Below are 17018 nucleotides of genomic sequence, written 5' to 3'. Positions count from 1 at the left end.
AGGTTAAACAGAGAGAAGACATTTAAAAAGACAAGACGTCAGACAAGTTCAGACAGTAAAGTGAAGAATAAAGATGTCCCTGCTGTCATTAATGTTGGTAAAATGATGACAGAGTACGGGCTACAGTCATCGTTATGGAAAGGATCATGAAATAACATCATTATCATTATATTGCATGTCTGAATCACCAAATTTCTTTAGTCAGAATTGAAGGCGGTGACTTTTGTCACCCTTCTTCTGTGCTGTTTAACAGGATGTGAGACGTCTTGTCAGCAGAAGTTTTCACTTTGACTTTCTCCTTGGATAAAGCAGATCTTTCCTCTGTGCAGAACGTTTGGTAAGTCACACTTTTCTCTGTTTTAGAGCCTCTCAGTTCGTCTAAGAGTTAGACTAGCTGTAAGCTAACAGCCTCAGGGTTCATTATCTGCTCTGACTGCAGTAGAAGATCAGAGAGCACAGTGACTCTCAGTTAGCATGCAGGCTAAGCTAACCATGCTAACAGCTGTAGACAGCAGAGGGAGGATTTGTGAAGAAATCAAACTGTAATGTTGGAGTGCAGCTCTGACACAGGAGACGAGCTGAAACATGAGTGAAACTGAGCCACTGTGGACTATTTTTATTTATAAGGAGGAACTATGAAAGGATCAGTGTGATGTTCACAAAGCATTCACTGTCTGTACTGTAGTAAAAGTACCATAGTACTGTCACATTTCTGCTTTAAAACATTTATGACATCAGAGTAATATCACTTTTACTTCTGTTTGTAATACAGAAGTAAATCTGATGAGATTTTTCTGACTGATAGTTCATAATCAGGGTGGGACTGACTATCATATATACGGGCTGTTTTCCTGAAGGATGGACAGACTTTGGAGCTGATAGTTAATTTACAAGACTGAAAAAATAAATCTTTAACAACTGATCCATAAAGCAGGGGTAGCTGCCCATTGGTTATTCTAGTCAGACTGACACAAGGCTCGCCCAATCACGTCTCTAACAGGGTCAGTCCCCGCCCCCTCTCTGTGCAAAAGGGAATGTGTCAGCTGGGGTTGTAACAGGACACTTGGCTCACATGACAACATTTTACACTTTCAGGGTCTCTGCAGGTTTCAACAAGTCAAATTTAAGACTTTTTAAGACTTTTTTAAGACCATAACAAATACAATTTAAGACCCATTTCACATCAATACCGGATTGGATTTTAGACTTTTTAAGACCCCACGGATACCCTGACCTTTTTTTAAACTGCAATAACAGACAATATGACTGGATGTTTTTTTATTGAAGTTGGACACATTTATTTATTTTTTATGTCTTGTATAGCCATGGCTCAAACATGCATATTAAATGTCCATGCATGTTAATAGTGTGTCATAGGTAGCACGTCAGTATGTCAGACACAGCCATGTGAACATTACCAACACTAAGAGCTAGCTCTGCTAATGCTAACAGGGCAGCTAGCAAGCCTTACACCTCCTGCTGCAGCTCTGCAGGAAAGTCAGAGATGTTAGCTTCAGGTTTACGTGCTGCTCAGGGAAACATGTTAAGCATGTTTTAAAAAACTATCAGTCTTTGGACAGGGAAACTAATGAAAGTCTGAAAAGTTTCATATGAAGTTGCCATAACACTTTACTCATTGTTTTGCTCAGAGTGCAGCTCCACCAGCAGGAGGCGCTCTGCTATGGATCAGTGTGATGACACAGAGGATGGAGTCCCTTCCTCTCCATCTTCTCTGTGTGGAGAACAGGAAGCTCTGAGGTGAGATGAAGATCTCTGACTGTCCATGACTCTTCTCCATGTCACAGCCCAGCACACACATCCCTCCATCCTCATCATCATCACTCACTGTCACACCATCTGCTCTCAGTAACTAGTAATGTTTGTTTGTATCAGGAGGAAGAAGCAGAGACCAGACTCTCCTGGATCCAGCTGTGTGTCCATGAAGAGTGACCAGTCTATGTTGCTCCCTATAAAGTTTAAGCTTGGACAACCTGCTGATGGAAGGTTAGAATCAAAACCAGTCAGTTCTTTATGGTTCTTTCCTCCTGTGTGGCCCAGCTACCTTTCACTATGCTCTCTGCGGAGGGCCTCATATTAATGATATTAAAAGATCGATCTCTGAATTAAGGACTCCAGCTCTGCTTCGTGATTACTCATCTTCTATCAGCACAGTAAATGAAACTAGACAATTTCCTCAAGCGGAAATCGCGAGAGGGGCTCGGGGGGCGGTGCCGGTTTCATTGCAAGGCCATTTATGACAATAGCCGACTTGTCATTACAAGGTCATGTCCAAGTCCAAGCTGAAGCAGCATGTAGCTGGACAATGACACGGTGAAATGGTTGAGAAACACTGTACATGACAGGAGACTTCATTCATGTGTTTTAGTCATGTGGCCTGATTAGCTGATGCTGATCACCTGGCAACTGAGCCTCACCTGTTTTCATGACATACCTGGTGGTGTTGACCCTCCCTATGAAATAGAGTCCTTTATTTGAATTTCATACAGACATGCAGTTCCTGTCAAGGTCTTGATGAGAGCAGGTGCAGAAGAGATGAACTTTGTTATTTCCAGCTCCATTTGAACACATTGAAAACTTTTATTGAGAAAGGATTGTGTGTTGCTATTTTGATTGACGTCACCAAAGTCAAGAGAACACAGAAACACACACCAATGCGTGCTTCACGCGCTAACACACATACAAATGAACAATCTCTCCCATTCACTTCATATGGGATACATGTGTGGCTGTCTTTGGCGACTGACGTCGCCAAAGACTTTATGGGGGACTGTATGTGGATGAGAAGCCACCCACCATCCTGTTAAAGCATTGTTTTAATGGGCTGCTTGATTGGAACAGCTCCATGTGTGTGCGTGATCAGAGCCCATTGAGGGCTGTATCTGTGTGTCAATCAAGGATGACATCATCAAAGCACCAGAGCTGCTGTTGCCATGGTAATTAATGCCTGCACGGTTACGCATCACTGATTACAGATCAGTTACACCTGAGGCAGCAGAGTAGTTTTGGGTGATTTTTGCTTGTGAACACAGTCTCTTTCTCCTCTCCGTGTGCGAAAACCGTAAATGGTATCATCAAACATATTTCAGCGTGAGCATCTGCAGGTTTGGAACTAGCTGTGATGTAATTTTGGTGTTGATTGTGCAAGAAATGAGGCCAGGAGGGCGATCTAAAAACGGGCATCTTTTTGACTTTGAAATGAAATGGATCCGATTCGGTAACATTGCAGCAGATGGCCGAGATGTCCATTTTCTTGGGACAGTTGGTCCTCTCACGCCAAAACTGCACATGATATGGCTTTGGTTCTTAGTTCCACAGTAGCGGGACAAGATTTCCTCCGTTTTGATATATTTTTTTATGTGTGTGGTGTTAGATTTGTGGCTGTAGTCACAAGTTGTTCGCAAAGTCTCAGTTGATGTGTTGGCTCTCTCACACTCTGGGGTGATGACATCACCCACTCTAGCAGGGTGATTTTTCATGATTTTCACTCAACGCACAGGAGATTTGAAGACTTGCCTATCGAAAACCGTAAACCCCATCATCATAACAAAGACATTCCTGAAGACAGGACAAAAATACCTGCGTTTTAAAGTTTGAATGATCTCTGTAGGTGAAAGTATGGCGAAGCAGTAGGGGTGGTAAAAAACCCTATTTTTGGGTTTTCATTGTCTCTCTCCCCATTCATTTCAGATGGGACATTTTTCACAGTTTTTTTGCAAATAACTTTGCGAAAAACTGTCGAATCTCTTAGAAAAGTCATAGCACACCGATCGGGAACAAACCACATGTTTTGATGTATAATTTGCAGGGGTTTTCTCAAAGCCCTAGGAGGAGTAGCGCGGCGAATTTTTGTCCGTAAGATGAAGACATAGCTTTGCTATGAGGAGGAGAGTGGCTCGTGTCGTTGCCCTGAGCCCCTAATGAATGTTTGTATCAGGATGAATAAGCAGACACCGGACTCCCCTGGATCCAGCTGTGATTCCATGAAGAGTGACTGGTCTAAGGATTTCAACATTGTCTTTAAAAGTGAACATCCTGCAGATGAAAGGTAAGGATTTAAAACTGAGGTTTATTTTCTTACTCTTCATCCAGTCATCTTCAAAAACTGAAGAGATTATACTTATGATGGTTAAATCATACCTGTATTTCTGGGACCCAGTACTGCTATACTACTTATACTAAACTTTTAGATACATCATTTTAAATTTTAAGTAATGTTTGAAACTTTGAAATAATTATTTTGTATTTTATCTCATATTTCAACTACAAACTTTGACTTCATAATCCCATAGTTTTACCTTTTAGACTCACAATTTAAAATTTGAATCATATTTTGACTTTTAATTTCATGATTACAAATTTTATTTCATATTTTGACATTTAAAGCTCATAATTTCGACTTTCTTTCTAATATATTTTCCTTTTAAAAAACATTATTTTTCAATTACTATTTCATGTTTTGACCCTGTTAGGCCCAAAGGTTAAACCTGAATCTAAAAGCGGCCCCTGCTGGGATTGAGTTTGACACCCCTGTTCTACTGGTAGATTATATCCCCATAACGGGAGCTGAATTATAATCAGAATGTACTCTTTTCTTCCCCTCTCTCTGTTCACTCTACTTGAATGTAATGAAACGGATGTATTTCTACTGTATTTATAATATGAGCCAACATTTGTTAATGGAACGTTTTCCCATAAAACTTGGTAATTTACACAGAGCAACTGTACCCATCTGCAGCCTCTCTGCAGCCTCTTTGCAGCTGCTCCCATAATTCTCCCCTTTAAGGGGCAACACTGAAATCTATGTAGGCCAATGCCGTTGCTATTGCCAAGTCCCTCATTCAACCCAATTTCAAACATGCCAAAATATCCTTTTAATGGTGGATACAGTTAAACAGTTGCCTTCCTTTTCTCTGCATTCTGTTCTTCTCAGAGTTATAAACTGAAATTTTAAACATATGCTCAGAATCAGTCAATGTTAGTGTAATGATGCTTTTTAACTGCCTACATTCATGACCTTTTTATCTGTCAGATCTTAACTCCTTTGGTAAGTACAATCCATAACTGTCCTTAAACTTGAAATTTTCTCTACAGAGTTCACCAGGAGAGCTCAGAGGTCCACAGTGATCAGTCGGACCAGCACCATCAAACAGACTTGGACCCGATTTTTATGGTGTGTGCAACATACATTCAATGAACTGTGCTAGCCACTGATTTTATGATAAATCATTATTCTGTTTGACATTCAGGCTGAAGGACAAATCACATGTTCCAATCAAACAGTTTATCTACAATAATTAATATTTCCTTCTGTTCCAGCTGCTGGAGGAGAAAGTAGTCACCTTTGTGAAGAACGAGCTGAAGAGACTCCAGAAGGTTCTGAGTCCAGGTTACCCAGAATACCTAGGGAGTCAGACTGAGAATGAGGAGGTACTGGATTGTGAGGATGAAGAGCTGAGGAGGAGCAGAGATGCTTTTCTAGGGATCACTCTCCACTTTCTGAGGAGAATGAAGCTAAAAGCGCTGGCTGACCGTTTACTAAGCAGTAAGAACATTTTAATGGATTTAACACAAACATTTTTTTTTTACTTTGAAGCCAGATGTAAATATTTTCCTTAGGATCCACTCATTGACATAATTTATTATTCATCCAGACACTGCTGCTTCAGTGTGCCGACAGAAACTAAAGTCTAACCTGAAGGGGAAGTTCCAGTGTGTGTTTGAGGGGATTGCTAAAGCGGGAAACCCAACCCTTCTGAATCAGATCTACACAGAGCTCTACATCACAGAGGGAGGGACTGGAGAGGTCAATGAGGAACACGAGGTCAGACAGATCGAAACAACATCCAGGAAAGCAGACAGAGCAGAAACTACCATCAGACAAGAAAATATCTTTAAAGTTCCACCTGGAAGAGATGAACCAATCAGAACAGTGATGACGAAGGGCGTGGCTGGCATTGGGAAAACAGTCTTAATCCAGAAGTTCACTCTGGACTGGGCTGAAGGCAAAGCCAACCAGGACATCCAGTTCACATTTCCATTCTCTTTCAGAGAGCTGAATGTGCTGAAAGAGAAAAAGTTGAGCTTGGTGGAACTTGTTCATGACTTCTTCACTGAAACCAAAGAAGCAGGACTCTGCAGGTTTGAAGAGTTCCAGGTGGTCTTCATCTTTGACGGTCTGGATGAGTGCCGACTTCCTCTGGACTTCCACAACAATGAGATCCTGACTGATGTTAGTCAGTCCACCTCAGTGGATGTGCTGCTGACAAACCTCATCAGGGGGAAACTGCTTCCCTCTGCTCGCCTCTGGATAACCACACGACCTGCAGCAGCCAATCAGATCCCTCCTGGGTGTGTTGACATGGTGACAGAGGTCAGAGGGTTCACTGACCCTCAGAAGGAGGAGTACTTCAGGAAGAGATTCAGAGATGAGGAGCAGGCCAGCAGAATCATCTCCCACATCAAGACATCCCGAAGCCTCCACATCATGTGCCACATCCCAGTCTTCTGCTGGATCACTGCTACAGTTCTGGAGGATCTGCTGAAGACCAGAGAGGGAGGAGAGCTGCCCAAGACCCTGACTGAGATGTACATCCACTTCCTGGTGGTTCAGACCAAAGTGAAGAGCATCAAGTATGATGGAGGAGCTGAGACTGATCCACAGTGGAATAAAAAGAGCAGAAGGATGATCAAGTCTCTAGGAAAACTGGCTTTTGAGCAGCTGCAGAAAGGGAACCTGATCTTCTATGAAGCAGACCTGACAGAGTGTGGCATCGATATCAGAGCAGCCTCAGTGTACTCAGGAGTGTTCACACAGATCTTCAGAGAGGAGACAGGACTGTACCAGGACACGGTGTTCTGCTTCATCCATCTGAGTGTTCAGGAGTTTCTGGCTGCTCTTCATGTCCATCTGAAATTTGTCAACTCTGATGTTAATCTGATGGAAGAGGAACAGACAACATCGTTGATGTCTAAGGTTGCCCGAGAAAAACCTAAACGTACAAAATTTTATCAGAGTGCTATAGATCAGGCCTTACAGAGTCCAAATGGACATCTGGACTTGTTCCTCCGCTTCCTCCTTGGTCTTTCATTGCAGATCAATCAGAATCATTTACGAGGTCTGCTGAAAAAGACAAAAAATAGATCACAAAAAAATCAAACAGTGGAGTACATCAAGAAGAAGATCAATGAGGATCTGTCTGCAGAGAAAAGCATCAACCTGTTCCACTGTCTGAATGAACTAAATGATGGTTCTCTAGTGGAGGAGATCCAACAGTCCCTGAGATCAGGACGTGTCTCCACAGATAAACTGTCTCCTGCTCAGTGGTCAGCTCTGGTCTTCATCTTACTGTCATCAGAAGAAGATCTGGACGTGTTTGACCTGAAGAAATACTCTGCTTCAGAGGAGGCTCTTCTGAGGCTGCTGCCAGTGGTCAAAGCTTCCAACAAAGCTCTGTATGTGTAGACACAATGATCATGGTTAAATGTAGTTCACCTGCTTTCATAACAAGACAACTGTTTGTTTAATATGGCCTTCATTGATATCCTGTACTTGTTCTCCAGGTTGAGTGGCTGTAACCTCTCAGAGAGAAGCTGTGAAGCTCTGTCCTCAGTGCTCAGCTCCAAGTCTTCTAGTCTAAGAGAGCTGGACCTGAGTAACAACAATCTGCATGACTCGGGAGGGAAGCTTTTGTCTGTTGGACTAAAGAGTTCAGACTGCCGACTGGAAACTCTTAGGTGAGTGTGCAGCTGATTAGAATATTGCCCGTAAAGAGAACAGTCTTTCTATGTCAATGTATTTAATGATTTTTGATGTACAGTTTGAAAATGTAAAATTTGAGTTACTTCATATTTCACGGTTAAAGCTGTGATGCTCTGTGTTCAGGCCTCAGGTTCCAGTTTTTTACATTCTGTTGTCTCAGCAGGATTTTTGGTCCCAGTACAGACTTTGGGGTGAGGATTATTGCTCCTCTATGTACTTTACTGAGGGCGTCAGAATGCTCAACATGTTTTGCAATTTTGCAGATGCATCAGAACTTGTAAAAATTGCAATATTCTGTGGGTTTTGAATATGTGCAGTCTAGACCCCCCTAACAGTTATCAGATAAAGCCCTTTCCCTTTAACCTTGCAAAGCAGATGGATATGCCCGTTTTTCACTGGCGAATCCATCTTGATAAGTTCCTATCTGAACCGTCTGGGCCCGGTTAGAAAGTGACAGGACCAATCAGCATCGAGGGGCAGTACTTTCAGGCGCAGCAGTCGTGACATAAACAAGCAGCAGCAAGAGCTGGTGCAGTTATGGAGGAAGAGATTAGTGTGGATGCTGCTAAAGTGCCAGTTTTATCAGAACTTGATGACATTTCTTTGTTAAAAGAAGAACAAAGAACAGCAGTGAGTTGTTCTCTTTTCAAAAACAACAAAAGTCAAGTACTTACATGTCTATAGTCGCCATGTTTCGCGTTATTCTCAGTAGCTGCACATGCGCAGCTTGATAGCAGCTACATATGGAGCTATATTTGTTGCAAAAGTATTTGCAAATGCATACAAAATCTGCGCACAAATTCACAAATGCGTGCACAAATCCACAAATGCGTGCACAGATCCGCAAATGCATGCACAAATCGACAAATGCGTGCACAAATTCACAAATGTGTGTACAGATCTGCAAATCCATGTAAAGATTTGCAAATGTGTGCAAAGTTTTGAAAATTTGTACAAAGATCCACAAATGCATGTACTAATCTGCAAATATGTAGACCAATTTGTAATTGTGGACTTAGTTTGTTTTGGTTCAGAATCTGCCTCTCAATTGGCTGTCATACACACGTGACTTTTGCAACACTTTGTACTGAGATCCGTAAGCGTGTGCTTGGATCTGTAAGCGTAGAGCCTGGGTCTTTGCCCTCAGTGAAGGCTCACAGGCAAGGCTGCCTTTCTCATCAGATAGGCTTCACACAGGAGGCAGCAGTTAAGACTTAGTAACGGCTTTATATAACGTCAATGTGAAATGAGAAATGTTATCTTATTATACTGTTATATTATTATTATTATTATTATTATTATTATTATAACTTCCTTATCTCCAAAGTCGTATTACAGCGGTGGTTGAATTGACATCTCTACAAGACAGGGGGTTCATTGTGTCACATTTAACAGAAATCGCCATTATGACGCTGTATGATCTGGGTGATGTTAGCAATAAGATTGATAGAGTGGTCTGTAACATTTATATTTATATGAATAACAGAGGAAGAGAAAGATTGTCGGTCTGGCATGGAGCTGAAAAGCACTGACCAATGTTGATATATAATTACATTACTCTGCAAAATAGCTTTGTGTGGATCAAGTGGATACATGGCAGTAACGCGGATTTTCATTTACGAAGTTATAGGTTCAATTCTTGCATCTTATACAAACCTTTTATTTTTATTACTTGGCCAGGAAACATACAGGACTTGAAAATTTGCTTTAATGTGTGATCAAAACGACTGGCCAAACGAAATATTCATTTCAGTCCATTACAGTTCGCACTAAACAGTCATTTTAATATTTCGATTATTTGCTCTGACTCTGCAGTCCCGTGAGCAAAGGAATCCCAACATTAAAACGTAATCAATAGCTAAAGTTCTGCTTGGCTACCGGAAAAACTCTGAAGTTAGAGACCTCAGAGTCACCTGGCCCTGCCCAGTGTGGTGCTGATCCTGCACCTGCACCTGCAGCACAAAAGGCGTCAGCGTGATGACTCTTTTTCCACCGGTGAAGAGTCTCCCTACCTGTCATGTACTCTCGCCTGTGCGGATTCTGGCCTGATGCTGATTCACTGAAAGCATCGATTACGTTTAAATGTTCGGATTCCTTTGCTCATGGGACTGCAGAGTGATTTTCTATTTTAAGGGCAGCTGACGGAGCTATCGGCATGATGTCAGAGCAAATAATGGAAATATTAAAATGACTGTTTAGTGCGAACTGTAATGGACTGAAATGAATATTTCATTCGGCCAGTCGTTTTGATCACACATTAAAGCAAATTTTCAAGTCCTGTATGTTTCCTGGCCAAATAATAATAATAAAAAAGATTAGAATAATGCAAGAATTGAACCTATGACTTGGTAAATGAAAATCTGTGATACTGCCATGTAGCCACTTGATCCACACAAAGCTACTTTGCGGAGTAATGTAATTATATATCAACATTGGACGGTGCTTTTCAGCTCTGTGCAAGACCGAGAATCTTTCTCTTCCTCTGTTATTCATATAAATATAAATGTTACAGACCACTCTATCAATCTTATTGCTAACATCACCCGGCTCATACAGTGTCATAATAGCGATTTCTGTTAAATGTGACACAATGACCCCCCTGTCTTGTAGAGATGTCAATTCAACCACCGCTGTAATACGACTTTGGAGATAAGGAAGTTATAATAATAATAATAATAATAATAATATAATAACAATATAATAAGATAACATTTCTCATTTCACATTGATGTTATATAAAGCCGTTACTAAGTCTTAACTGCTGCCTCCTATGTGAAGCCTATCTGATGAGAAAGGCAGTCTTGCCTGTGAGCCTTCACTGAGGGCAAAGACCCAGGCTCTAGGCTTACAGATCCAAGCACACGCTTACAGATCTCAGTACAAATCTTGTGCGGTACAAGTGTTGCAAAAGTCACGTGTGTATGACAGCCAATTGAGAGGCAGATTCTGAACCAAAATGAACTAAGTCCACAATTACAAATTGGTCTACATATTTGCAGATTAGTACATGCATTTGTGGATCTTTGTACAAATTTTCAAAACTTTGCACACATTTGCAAATCTTTACATGGATTTGCAGATCTTTTCATGCATTTGTGAATTTGTGCATGCATTTGTGGATTTGTGCATGCATTTGCAGATCTGTGCACGCATTTGTGGATTTGTGCACAGATTTTGTACGCATTTGCAAATACTTTTGCAACAATTATAGCTCCATACTGTGCCACTTGTTTTGTTGCTCTGGTTGGCCTGTAGAGATGTGACAGACAGAACGTTCACCCAATCACACTCCGAGTTTTTTTCAAATCCTCTGCCCTTTCCCAAACGCTTAGTATTAAAGGTTTGTCCAGATGGATGTGTGAAACAAATCCATCTGGCGTGTCAGGTTACTTTCCCTTAACTTTGTTCGAGTATCATGAAATTTGATGGGTAGTTTTGGCTTGATGTGATCTACAGCGGGGGTGCCAAACTCAATTATAGCAGGGGCCAGATTCTGGATTTAGGTCTAACCTGAGGGCCAAACAGGGTCAACACAACCTTAAACTGTCAACCTCATTTCACCAGTAGTAAAATATGAGAAAAACAGCACTGATGATAAATCATTTGGAAATTCAAAAAGTAAAAATGATAAGTTTAAAGGCTCAATTTATTAGTTCAAAAGATCAGACCGTGATAATAACAATAGAAAAATAACATTTTTAAAGAGCAAATATACGAGGAGAAAGTTGAAATCATAAGTTTGAAAGGTCAAAATATGAGATCAAATTTGAAATCTGGTTGTTCTGACATTCACACTGCGTGTTCTCACTTCATGTTGGGTTTTAAAAAGACATGACAGTTCAGGACTTTGAGTGACTTATACACTGCTTATTTTGGAACTGTGCCACAAGTCCGATGTGCACCAAACCAAGGGGTGCAAAGGCCTGTTCAGTGCTTTTCTATCAAATCCTGTTTAAAATGGGGATGACAAATAAGACTCTGAAACCGTTCATGTCAGAAGGTTTTTACCAGTATTGTTTAGGAGTTGCTGACTTGACTTTAAACATACTGGTCTCAGGTAGTTCTTGCCTGGTCATCTTGACTCAAACAGGAGAAAGTCTCAAGAAAGTAATTCTCAAGAGGAGACTAACATGGAACCTATACTGAAATAACACATAACCTTTTCAGACTAAACAGGCTATTTCACTGCAGATTTTAATCTAGCTGAAGTGTCAATCTCACCATCCATTTTAGTTTAACTCCTTTTCATCAGAGTAAGTATTGATTAGTATCTATGCAGAGCAGTATTATTGATTAGATAAAACAGGTAACACGGCTGTGAATGAACCAATGGCTATGAAACAGAAGATTCAAGTCAGTCAATAAAAGCATGACATCTGTGCTCTGTCTCTCGTCCAAAATGTTTGTCTCTTTAGAATTTCAAACTGTCTGATCTCAGAAGAAGGTTGTGCATCTCTGGCCTCAGCTCTGAGCTCCTTCTCCCACCTGAGAGAGCTGGACCTGAGCTACAATCATCCAGGAGAACGAGGAGAGAAGCTGCTATCTACTCGACTGAAGGATCCAGACTGCAGACTGGAGACACTGAGGTACAGACAGACGGACTCTCTGTTACTGACTGATGAACTCTAGTCCTAACTGATGCTGGATTTAAATGAAGAAGCATATTTCTGATCTGGTTTCCATCTCCAGGATGGACTATGGAGGACTGCACAAGCTGAAGCCTGGTCTGAGGAAGTGTGAGTGTGTTTATTTCTTTATTTGATTATTTGTTTTTGTTAATTTTGGAATGAAAGATTTCATAATTTAGAACTTCGTTAATGCAACCATGACAAAATAAACACAGAAGTCTAACAACAGTCATAAATACATAAAGTATGGTATATATATAAGGGATACCCCAATTGATGGGAGACTAATCAGGATTGGCTGACTTTTATGAAAAGTACATAATCAGAAATATCAGAAACAATGCTGGGAATCACCAGTCTGATCACCTGGTTACTCATCTGGTGTCCGGGCCTTAGAGAGGAACTGTGGGTGCGGTAATGTCATTGTATCATTGCTTCAGATTAAACTGCACCTTCAACTGTCTGCTTGTTTTATGAACTCCATCAGATTAAAGCCTGACAGCTTATGTCACTTATGTTTGTTGTATGTTTGGAGACTTAATGCCTTTTATTGATTAGACTATTTGCATTGTTAGCCTGTTGAATAGACTTAATAATGTTAAAAGTTGTGTTCATGAATTCCTACAAATGAACACGTAATGAAAAAGTACACTTATTGTTTAATTCAGTTGTCTTTACTGCAGGATACTTGTTGCATTGTTCCTTGGGAGGTTTTTGTTCTGCTCTTTTGCACGATGGAAGTAAAAGAATGTTCATGACTAAGGATTTTTGGGCTCCTTTTACCAGGTTGCACTGCCACCTGTAGGAGGTCCCTGTACACAACAAAGCCAAGTAGACTGACTAGCTGTTGTATGAAACACTACATATGATCAGTATTGGAGAACTCACTCTCAGGTGATTGGTGACTGGCTGCAAAAATCCTTATCGTAAATCCACAATATGTTTTCTGAGTTTGGCTAAAGGCTGACTCAGACTACATGAATTCAGCCAGATATAAGCCCGACTGCAACGTCATAGCTCATTGTCAAAACTCGGGCCCGATATAAAGCATTGGGAACGATAAACAGTCTTGTAGTGTGACATAATTAATGATGTGTCCAGGGCGCCCCACGACCACCATTTAAGAAGACTAGCATGTCAGAATTTTTCTTACATTGTCATCTAGCTTGACACCTTGACCTGACGTTAACGATGTGAAACCTGATGTCTACCAACGTGAGGGCATTTGCTCCTTATGTCTACATCATCGTTTACAAGATTTACCACTTTTTTCCCCTTTTATTTCCTAAAACTAATGTGTAAATTTTATTTTATTTTTGTTTTTACATGCATACCTTAAGTCCTATCTGAAGGTCCATATTATCCTCCTCTTGACACATCCCTGACAGTTATCCATTATCCATAATTATTTCTTATTTTCCTTTTTCAAAAGCAGAATACCGCTACAATCACTTAGTGCACTTCTGTTGTAGAGTGACTGACACTCTGACCTGGTCAGGATCACTCTTGTAGTGTGGCCAAGTTGTCAGCCAAGACAGGACAAGATTTTTGTTGCATAGTCTGACATGGTGCTATCGTGAACGACCAACAAAATTGTGTTGTCTGAGCCGGCCTTAAAGGGAAATACAATAATAACCACCTAATTCACTATGTGTGATAAGGCATGGTAGACTGTAAAGTCATCCAAGCGCAGGCCTTGGCTTTATTAATTTGTATAGCTAATTCTCTCACATATATTGCAAGCAGAGTTGGAGAAGGAATATGCCCGTTTAACCCAAGCGGCAACCTCCGGTCCTGAAAAATGAAGCCAATACAGAAGTGCAAAAAATTGCAATACAGCGTCCACTTGAGGCTGGCTGCAGGAACACCGGAAGTCACGTACACAACACATGTTAAACAGCCAGTTTTTACACTAGAATTAAACTGGTAAAAAACAAACATGTCTCATTAGCTAATATCTTCATGTGCTCTCTCTGTACGGGGGGGTGAACTTTTTTGCACCACAGTCATTTCAGTCATATTGATGAAAAACCTCACTGCACACCGATTGGCGCATCTCATTTCATTGACAGATAGCTTGACAGGCAGAGGCTACGTTTCTGTCAACCAGAATGCTAACTAGCTAGCTGACAGGAAGTCGAGTTAGTGGGCAGGCTGTTAGGTTGATCCAAAGTTGGGTTGAGACCGCTGTTTCAGTATGGAAGCCACCGCGGATTGGCTTCAAAAGCTGTGAATCCGTCTATTGTAAGCAGACGGCTGATGTCACACAGGCTTTGTCCAATTCTTTATACAGCCTATGGTTTAACACCATATAGATCACGGTGTCAAACTCAAGGCCTGGGGGCCAAATCCGGCCTGTGGAATAATTATACCCGGCCCGCAAGATCATATCATATTTGTATTATAACTGTCCCATGACTATGAGGTCTGCAGATTTCCTCCAGAATAATAATGTAAACTTCAACTTGATTATTTAAGATATGCTTGTTAAGCCTTAAAAATCTGAAAAATTTCAGAGTAAGAAAGATTTCATAAGCAGTCAAGAATGTGGGAAAACAAATTAATTTATGTTTTCTTTTATATTTTCAATTTTGCATCTCAAGATTACGACTCAAACTTATGATTTTGACTTTTTATTTCATGCTTTGACCTTTTCAACTCATAATTTGGACTTTTTATATCACATTTTTATCTTTTATATTCACAATTTTAAATTTTAAGTCATATTTTGACCTTTTCAACTCCTTGCTTTGGCTTTTTAATCCCATATTTTGATGACATGATTTCAAATTTTTTTCTCATATTTTGACGTTTTAAATAATTGATTTTTACTTTTTATATTATATTTTTACATTTTGCTCTCCCAATTTTGAATTTAAGTCATATTTTCAACTTTTAAAGTCATCATTTTGAATTCTAGCTCATATTTTTGGCTTTTTAATCCTGTATTTTGACATATCAGACTTATGGTTTAAAATTTTAAGTCATATTTTGAATCTTTAACTCATGATTACAAATTTGATCTCATAATTTGACCTTTCAAACTTATGATTTCAACTTTCTCCTCATATATCTGCTCTTTAAAAACATTTTTTTCTATTTTTTGATATCCGGTTCAGATCTTTTGAGCGAATAAAATGGAGTTTTTATTTCAGATTTGAACCTTTAAACTTATCATTTTAACTTTTTGGAATTTCCAAATGATTTACCATCAGTCCTTTTTTTCATATTTTATTACTGGTGAAAATGAGGTTGACGGTTTATGGTTGAATGTTGACCCTGTTAGGCCCTCAGGTTAGACCTGAATCCCGAATCCGGCTCCTGCTGTGACTGAGCTCGACAACCCTGCCATAAGGTGTTAAAATTTCAGTGCTTTTAAACATGATTCAGTGCTGAATATGAAATGTAATGTAAAGTAAAGCCAGTGAAGTTGTTTATGAGTGAACGGATGATAACCTGCAGCTGTGTTGTGTCTCATTCTGTCCATCAGACATCTGGGAGCTGGAAGTGGACACAAATACAGTGAGCAGATTCCTCAAACTGTCTGACAACAACAGGAAGGTGACACGTGTGGAGGAGGTTCAGCCATATCCTGATCATCCAGACAGATTTGATTACTGTTCTCAGCTGCTGTGTCAGACTGGTCTGACTGGTCACTGTTACTGGGAGGTCGAGTGGAGAGGAGTCGTTTATGTATCAGTGAGTTACAGAGGAATCAGGAGAGGTGAAAGTGCTGAATGTGTGTTTGGATGTAATGATCAGTCCTGGAGTCTGATCTGCTCTGATGGTGGTTACGCTGTCTGTCACAATAACAGAAGAACAAACATCACTTCCTCCTCAGTCTCTGGTAGAGTAGCAGTGTATGTGGACTGTCCTGCTGGCTCTCTGTCCTTCTACAGAGTCTCCTCTGACACACTGACCCACCTCCACACCTTCAACACCACATTTACTGAGCCTCTCTATCCGGGGTTCTGGCTCTATCATCATGGTTCCACTGTGTCTCTGTGTGGTGTGTCGGTCTGAGAGACACTGCTGACCGAAGATCAGCTGATTCTGTTCTTTCTCGGATGTTTCATTAATTCTGATTTACTCATTTTGACTTTAAACATCTGATCACTTTCATCTATTTGTATTTCTTTTATGTTTTGATGAAAGCTGTCATATATTTCGGAATAAAGTACTGTTTATCTATAAGGAGAAAAAATCGTTCTGTCACCTGTTTCAAACATAGTATACACAAAAATGCATGTAGTCCGAACGTCAGCCATTTCTTTACTGCTTACGAGTCCAATCCACACTAGCCGCCACACTGAAAACGCCATCCCATTCTTACTGTTGATCAGTGTTACTCAACCCTGCTTAACCAAAGAGCCAAATTGGTGAGAAATACCCTTGCAAGAGCCATAATCTAAGTAGTGAAAGTGGCAAAAAAATGGCTAAAGTAGCATTAAAAGTAAACAAAAGGTGGCAAAAATGGTCAAAAAGCAGCAAAAATGTGTGGTGAAAATTGACTATGATTGGCAAAAAGCAGTCAAGAGTGGCAAAAATGGGCAAAAAATAGGAAACAAGTGGTATTTAATGGCAAAAGGTACCTTAAATGGGAAAAAAAT

The 17018-nt window shown here is 40.3% G+C and overlaps 2 protein-coding genes across 2 annotated transcripts in view; both read left to right on the top strand.

The window, feature by feature from the left end:
• The window catches only part of LOC121517177 (NLR family CARD domain-containing protein 3-like), a 29964-nt gene extending 26074 nt beyond the window's left edge, over positions 1–3890 (top strand). The window contains exons 13-15 of the mRNA XM_041798741.1: positions 1650–1758; positions 1894–2004; positions 3827–3890. Of these exons, the coding sequence (XP_041654675.1) occupies positions 1650–1758; positions 1894–2004; positions 3827–3890 (284 nt within the window). The remainder of the gene's footprint in view (positions 1–1649; positions 1759–1893; positions 2005–3826) is intronic.
• On the top strand, positions 245–16600 carry LOC121520461 (NLR family CARD domain-containing protein 3-like). The gene is made up of 10 exons (XM_041803926.1): positions 245–337; positions 1650–1758; positions 1894–4066; positions 5113–5191; positions 5338–5563; positions 5673–7473; positions 7582–7755; positions 12196–12366; positions 12470–12516; positions 15899–16600. The coding sequence occupies exons 3-10, from the start codon at positions 3939–3941 to the stop codon at positions 16429–16431; spliced, it is 3159 nt and encodes a 1052-aa protein (XP_041659860.1). The 5' UTR covers positions 245–337; positions 1650–1758; positions 1894–3938; the 3' UTR covers positions 16432–16600.
• The last annotated feature ends 418 nt before the right edge of the window (positions 16601–17018 follow it).

The sequence above is a fragment of the Cheilinus undulatus genome, linkage group 2 (genome assembly GCF_018320785.1).
Source record: "Cheilinus undulatus linkage group 2, ASM1832078v1, whole genome shotgun sequence".
In the NCBI taxonomy this organism is placed as follows: Eukaryota; Metazoa; Chordata; class Actinopteri; order Labriformes; family Labridae; genus Cheilinus; species Cheilinus undulatus.
This window is presented reverse-complemented; position numbering and strand designations above follow the sequence as displayed.

Bases quoted from the DNA above. Each gene is read 5' to 3' on its own strand.
- LOC121520461 (XM_041803926.1), top strand. From the start codon at position 3,939: ATGAATGTTTGTATCAGGATGAATAAGCAGACACCGGACTCCCCTGGA. The intron at 7,756-12,195 runs GTGAGTGTGCAG...TTGTCTCTTTAG, and splicing joins TGCCGACTGGAAACTCTTAG to AATTTCAAACTGTCTGATCT. The intron at 12,367-12,469 runs GTACAGACAGAC...TTCCATCTCCAG, and splicing joins TGCAGACTGGAGACACTGAG to GATGGACTATGGAGGACTGC.